The following is a 7511-nucleotide window of genomic DNA, read 5'->3' on the forward strand; positions in this document are numbered from 1 at the left end:
CTTGGTTACCTTTATATATTTCCGAAAAGATGGAAGCAGTTTAAGCATGTCCCTAATGTTTTTGCTTTTATTTCCATTTCTGTTTTTAGAAAGCTGTCCTTTGAGCTTGGAGAGAAGGGCTTGCCAAGCCTTATGTAGGTTGAGAGCTGAAGGGGATGAGGCTAAGCAGGTAAGCAGTTGACTTTGGTTTGATGAGGCATATTGGTTTAGGTTGGTAATTTAGGCAGCAAAGGCTTTCTATGGTCCAATGTTTTATTTCTCTGTCTTCTTCTAGTCCAATTTTCCAAGGTAGAGAGCTTTTTTCTTTTTCGATGAGTTTTCATAGAGACCTCAGCCTTAATGTTATCCTAACCCCTGGGAAAATTTGTTTTGTCTGTGTAAGATGCTGCAAGAGGTGCTCTCTTCAGCTTCTCCAGAACAACTTGATCCAGACTTTAGAAGTACACGCGAATCAATCCTCCAGGTACAGAAGCATTATTTGGTTATCATCTTGCAATTCAGGAGTGTGGAATACCATTATCATGCCCTGGGGGTAAATGGCGTTTTGTTTACCTCCTATTTTCTTGCGTGGATAGGTTGTTTAGCGAGTTGAGATGAATGAGGTTTTGAAATGAACCTTGGTATTGTAGCTGTGACTTATTATTTTTCTTTTGGAATTTTTTTAATGCCTTTTACTTTGTAAATGATTAAAACCCTATCCTAGTTGTTTTTCTTTCTTTTTTTTTCGCCCCTCATTGTTTAATGGGCTAAATTATTATGATCCAATCCTTGAGTTTAGCACGATTGCAAGGATCTGGCCTAGCAGATAACCCTCTTTTTTTTGCCCCTTTCTTTGGTGGCAGTGGCAGCGATGGTGTTAATGTTTTTGTAGGGGGGGTAGGTTGGATCATGAATTGGATCTTTATATGGAGGCATTTGAAGCTTCTCTTCAGAACACAGATACTATTGAATAATGGATGACAACCGTATTTAGACAGTACATTAGGGGTTTTCACCTACTGCTTTAGCTAACTAGGATCTTTGTATTTAGAGGGTTGTTTATTTCTTTTGTATCATCTTTCTCATGTGGAATGAGAATTTGTCATGGTAACTGGGCTCTGGAAAATCTTTTGTTTGGTTTATTTTTTTTTCTTATCATGCCTTATCAGAAATTTTGTTTTTCTGGATTCGACCTGATTGCTGTGGCAATTTAGCTTTCATCTTTTGAATTACTTTTTACTTTACATCTGTTCATGCTTCCACATAGTTCTTATTCAGATAGAAGATTTGGAGTATTGAATTGTGAGATGATTTCCTTCTTGTGTCTACTTGGATTAGACAATTATTTAGGAAAGAAAGTTGAACTGGTAGCTTACCTTTGTTCACCAGTTTGTCACATTCCTTTCTTGGTATCATCTCAACGTATTTGTATTTGGTGATTGTGATTGCAGTATTGACTTGTTTTATATTCACATCGTACTTTTTCTATCACTTTCTGAAATACTTCGCTAAATTGTTACTTTTGCTAATCATTTACTCTTTCTTTTGCGCCTTTTGTCTAATTTTACAGGTTATGTCCAACTTTACATCTGTCCAATCATACTTTGATTTCTTCCATAAAGAAATGGATAAAAAGTGCTTGGTCAGTCTTAACATCCGTGGAAAAGTTCTTTTCATATGCCAATTCTCTTGTTGTAGCTAAATATGCGTTTTGCTTTAGGAATTCGAGGAAGCTGAGATTGAAATGGAACTTCTTCAGAAAGAGCATGCCTCACCAGAATCAGCTAATGATATTAAAGATTGGCATCGGCTTCCTTTTCTAGCTGGTAATGGAGTTCTCTGCTAGATAGTCCGATAATAGAAATCTACTATACCTTGTTTGTAACTTTTGGCATTCGCACCAAACGAAGGCTCTTTTCGAGTGATGACCTTTTGTTGTTGTGATGAACATTATACTATTTTTATAGTGTACTAGATGACCCTTTTAAAATCAATGACCTTTTAGTAGTTGTATCTTATATTACACTGTTTACTAATAGTGTAATGCTTGCTGTTTACAGTACATAATCTCTCAGTGAGAGTTAATTAAGTTGATCTGGCATTTATTCAACCTCTTTTGCTCTTTGCAGACTGTGCAAAGGATGATAACCGTCTGCAGCAAATCAAGAATCACATTAGATCTCTGTATGCTCCAGCTTGCTATTTCTATGGATTTTTATGATTAGTAGCTAGTATTTAGGGAGGTTTTAGTATCACTTGGATCTCTTATCCAGAAACATGTTATGATGTTCTTGTCCCCATTTTGTTAGAAAGAGCAACAGAAGGCAATGTTTTCAAACAATGTCTTATTTTGTATGTTCAGATTTTTTGTGAAAAGACTTTTAACAATATTTGTCATTGGTGAAAGAAAAAGATAGTGTAGATGTATCCCATTCCTGAAATGGTAAAGAGCAACATCTTCTTCTAAAAGCAGCCGGATAGAAAAGAAGAAAAGGAACTAAGGAACTTAATGCTTCAAGAGGATTATGTTCCATTTTGGATTCAGCAACAACTGGTACTTTGAAAATGTGAAGACTGAAATGCACTTCTGATTCCTTCTTTAAATATTCCCTCTACCATATCTTTCTCTATTTTTGTGTCTCCCATAAATTTGAGAACCTATGATACTTTCTGGATTCTTTTGCTGATTTCTGGTTCTAGATAATTTCACCAATGGGAATCACAGAATTAAAACAACTTTATACATATATGTTGCTGCATTTTTTTTTTTCTGTTTCACCATTATCAAATGATGTATTAGCTTCACTTTTTCTTGATGGATTTACGTTGCTAAAGTTCTGTATGAAATCTCTAATCAGAGAGAAGACAAAACTCAGAGAGGAGATTATAGCTCGCAGGCAAAGGAAGCTACTTCTAAAGCGTGCCCGTCAGAAGTACATAGAAGAGGCTGCTTTACGAGAAGCAGAACTTCTTCAAGAACTTGATAGGTTCTGCCTCCTTTTCCTTGTTTATATTATTTTCACTCCAGTTCAGTTCTGAATATGTTGATGCTGGAATCCATATCAGAGAGAGTACTTCTGAAGCAGAAAGGGACATCGAGAGACAGCGGCTGTTGGAACTTGAGCGTGCAAAAACCAGGGAACTGCAGCATAATCTTGATATGGAGAGGGAGAAGAATACACAGGTAAGTTGTAAGATCATTTAATATGTTCCTGATCATCAGTTCTTACATATGGTAATCCGATCTGATGTAGCCTGATTCAGAGATATGTAGCCCTTTAGCAATTTTTAGCGTCTTTAGTTCTTTCTCAAACTCTTTATTTGCATAGATAATTCTTTCTCATACTACCATGTTCTCTCTAGTTGTCAGTAACTTAGTCAAGCATCTCATGTAGTTCCCCCAATGCCTTCTGACATAATGATGCACATGAATGGTGTAATTTCCTAGTGACGGAGAAATATCCATATTCTTCCAGCCATGTATTTATTGTTGGAAAGAATTGCCTCATTTCTGTTATCCATCTTTGTGAGTTTATCAGTATCATTCAATCTGGGATTTCCCTATTCAGTTAAATCTGGATCCCTTTTACTTACCTGCCATCTGGTAAGATAAATAATCCAATTTTGAGATGCTTTTTAGTTGCTTGACCAAAATCCTTTAGCGTGTTTCTGAAGACAATCTTCTTCACCCCTCTGTGAAGCTGTAAACTGTAATAGTGGTGATATAAAGCTTAGTGTGATCTCCTTAGCTTAGTCACACAATATTGTTTTGGTCTATATTGAAACTTTTGATCTTTAAATTGACTTCGGTAATTACTTTTTTTCACTGTTTGACTACCTCAGCAGATTATCATATAAGCTTGTCCTCTGAAATGATTTGGGAAATGGTTGGTTAAAAGGTCAACAGACAACTCATTTTGATAATCCTTTGTAGATACATCTATACTTTAATTCTTAAGTTTCTTTACTTGGGTTGGCATTCAGTTATCCAATATCTTGGCAAATTGGTTGGGATGCTGGGCTAAAATGGGGTTTCAGTATCAATTTTCTTTTTATTCTGAGTATACCTCAGCTATTGGGATTCGTTATCTTTTAACTTGGACTACTGATCTAGGAGTGGATGGCAAGTTTATACCTGATTAGGCTGTAGACTTTACAGTTGCATCCTTGCTATAGCCTCTAAAATCCTTTTGAATGGAACTAAACCATCTTTCTCCTTGATCTCTTGAAGAAGATTGCTTGAAAGATTACCATGTATATGTGCCAAAGGTAGTCTGCGTACATGAACATGGATACATGTTTATCTGATACGGATGAGTGTTTTGTCTTGTAGAGAGAACTCCAGCGGGAGCTTGAACAAGTGGAATCTGGAAACCGACCATCACGGCGGGAATTTCCCTCGTCCACTCATAGTAGGTAGGGCTTCATTAAATATCACCACCACATCTGATAACTTCTCAAGTATCTTACTTTCACGTGCTTGTTAATAATTGTTTGTTCGTTGTTTGACTGTCTCCTAAAAATTTGGAATTAGCTTTTCTTCAATTGTCTGATGCTAATGGTTGAGGTTGCATCCTTCAATAAACTGCGTGCTATATTGGGCCCTTCAGTAGGATTTCTCTTTTTATAGGCATGAGAACAAACATGTTGGGAACGTATAGTGTCAAAGAAAAGAAGAAACAGAAAAACTTGTTCTAATTGCCTCCCCTCCCCCCCTTTTGAAAGACAGCAAAATGATAAGACTAAAGTAAATTTAGAATTGCAAGTCTCCTAAAACATCTCCATATGTCTTCCCCCTATGAAACTTAACCATAGCCATTGTTGATATATCTTGATTCTCGTATCAATAACAAGTTTTCTGGAGCACAAATGCTGTATAAAGTTCGGCTAATTGCAGCATTGCTACAAATGCTATAAAAAGTTCACCAACTATTGCAACTGCAAAGGCCGTCAGTGAATCATGATATCAATTGTCACAGTTGGAACTCTCTGCAATTGCAGCATTGCTATTAATTTGAATATAACATATACAGTTGTATACGCATCATACACTAAGTATTCGCCTAATCTGAGATAAACATGTTATTTATAGACATTCATGTATTATGCACCTTTTTCGTGCATGCCTGTGTTTTTCTTGTTTGAATCTACTTGTGTATATCTTTTGTTCGTATACAAGATACATACATGTATAGATGCTACATACTGAAGGTTTAATGTTTTATATCTACACTGGGACATCAATAATACCCATTATTGGGAAAGCGGAGTTTGGAGGGGGAATGGATTACTGAGTTTGAGCTGTGGTTGAGCAGAAATAGGGTGGTTGTTCTACTACTGATATTAGAATTGTCAGCGAGGACAAAGGAGGGCTTTAGTGGAGCTGGAGTGCAAGGTAGTTATAGGCCACCAGAAGGAGTGATAGGTGCAGGGTCCTGCAACTGCAACCACAGGGGAGCTCTGCTGTGAGGTTTCCGAGGGAGCCCAAGAATTTTGTTTTTAAATTTTAAAAGGCAGGCAATTTTAGTGTTTGCTTGTTCCATTTTCACATCTCGAGTAAATACAGCTTGTCCTTTTGCCACATTTTCTTTCCTTCTATGTTTGTTTTGGAAAATAAAAGGATGAAGGATTAAACCAGTGTGCATTTCTTATTTTACAGATTTAGAAATTAGAACACCAGAAACAAATAGTTGTGAAATGGATTATTCTATGAATTTTCTGCCTGTCATTGTGGTGTTTAGAACAACTGCTTTTTCCCATGCCAGCTAGAATGATGTTGGTTATTCTAACAAGTAGAAATACCGGAACATATTAAATGACCTACGTCATCAGGTATTAAAGTTTTGGAGATACAATTTTAGAAATCTGATGCTGTTTGTTACTTTAACAACGCAAAGAAATTATGCTTTTGTCTGCTCTATAGTCTCTCTCTCTCTTAGACATTGCAAGCACTTGTAAACAGCTTTTATAGCATGCGTTTTATCCACGGTGTGATCTAACTATTAGTGCTGACATGAAGTGATTGGGTGGTCAGTAGTCAAGGTTGATGAATTTAAATTTGGTAAAATTACCTTTTAACTGCTTTATGCAGCAGACCAAGATATCGGGAGAGAGAAAATGGAAGAGCAGTAGGTGAAGGTAACTTGAGAGGAAGTACTGGCAGTATGCAATCTGAGACTGCTACTACAAGTTCTTCCATGGCAACCATGCCGAAAGTTGTTCTATCAGGGGGTAGGCAATTTTCAGGCCAAATACCAACCATTCTACAATCACAAGATAGGCCAGATGATTACGGCAGTACTTATGAAGAAAATTTTGATGGAAGCAAGGACTCAGGTGACTCAGGTAGCATCGGTGATCCAGATTTGGTTTCAGCTCTTGAGGGACAATCGATTGTTTCGGGGTCCTCTCTAAGGCATGGATCTAGAGGTGGCAAACCTCGGCAGATTATGGAGCGAAGAGAACGAGAGAGCAGACGAGAAGGAAAATGGGAAAGAAAACATTGATAAGATATTTGCATGATTGTATGTATGTATTGTTACCTGAAGTTTCTGCAATTAACTCCCATGATCTCTCTCTGTATCCTCAAAAGAGATGATGCATTGCTGTGGTAGACCATATCAGCAGATGCCCGTCTCAAGGTGAGGCAAGTTTCATGAGCTTAGGAAATTAGTTTGGTAGATAGATTTTGTTACAATTCTTCTTTCAATCAATTGATTTGTGTTTATAGGTGCTGTATAATACACATTAAATTGTATTCGCTGTTGTGATGTAAAATATAAATATAGGATTAGCTAAGCATGTGTCTTGATTGAAGTATAGATTTACTTTTAAATCTGGTGTTGCAGCCAGGTAGCTATTTGCTCGTCCCTTCTTTTTTTTTTTTTTTCTGTTAATTGACAAAGAAGTTTCAATTAAGTAATGGATCAATGGTAATCAAAGAATTATGTAATCAATTAAGATCTTTCTCCTTCAAGTAATTTATCGATTCAATTTTTTTTAACTTATTCTCTTCATTGAACTTTTATTTTTTATTTTTTTCATTTGAATTACTTCTTAATCTCTATGCTCAGTTCATATAGTAATTGATAGACTGATACATCTAATGACTTTTTACCAGGCTGTGTACTGAATATTTATTAGATTTATTTTTTTCAGCTGATTTATACAAAAAAAAAAATTCCTCACTTGTTCAAGACAATTATCATCATCATCAGTCAACTTAACTCAAATAATTATTTGTTCTAAATGAAAATATAAATATGTCCTGCAAGCACTGATGCCCGAGTTCAACTTTAATTCTTTAAAGAGTTTGATTCCCTCATTTTCCTTTCCCTTGTGCTTCTCAATCCTCCCTTTTTGGCAGCAAGCAAAATGCTCTTCAACTGTATTCAAGTCACTGGTCGATGTCAAGAGTACAGAAGATATGCATGATTAGTAAGAATAATGTACTTTCCAAATTTAGTTCTATTTTTTCTAGGAAGCAGAAAATATGCCTTGTTTACTATGAATTATAGTGGGGCTGAAATGGG

The 7511-nt window shown here is 36.2% G+C and overlaps 1 protein-coding gene across 4 annotated transcripts in view; it reads left to right on the forward strand.

Annotated features, from left to right (window-relative positions):
• LOC113703218 (uncharacterized) overlaps positions 1–6777 on the forward strand; it is a 29432-nt gene extending 22655 nt beyond the window's left edge. For 2 of the 4 annotated variants that reach the window (XM_027224512.2, XM_027224514.2), the window contains exons 18-26: positions 90–169; positions 383–463; positions 1550–1621; positions 1700–1805; positions 2109–2163; positions 2838–2966; positions 3046–3163; positions 4313–4395; positions 6071–6777. In XM_027224512.2, the coding sequence (XP_027080313.2) occupies positions 90–169; positions 383–463; positions 1550–1621; positions 1700–1805; positions 2109–2163; positions 2838–2966; positions 3046–3163; positions 4313–4395; positions 6071–6485 (1139 nt within the window). In that variant the 3' untranslated portion in view covers positions 6486–6777. Of the gene's footprint in view, positions 1–89; positions 289–382; positions 464–1549; positions 1622–1699; positions 1806–2108; positions 2164–2837; positions 2967–3045; positions 3164–4312; positions 4396–6070 lie in introns of all 4 variants that reach the window. The other 2 variants (XR_011819839.1, XM_027224513.2) reach the window with 2 other exon arrangements.
• Positions 6778–7511: the final 734 nt, after the last annotated feature.

The sequence above is a fragment of the Coffea arabica genome, chromosome 8e (assembly GCF_036785885.1).
Source record: "Coffea arabica cultivar ET-39 chromosome 8e, Coffea Arabica ET-39 HiFi, whole genome shotgun sequence".
NCBI classification, from domain to species: domain Eukaryota; kingdom Viridiplantae; phylum Streptophyta; class Magnoliopsida; order Gentianales; family Rubiaceae; genus Coffea; species Coffea arabica.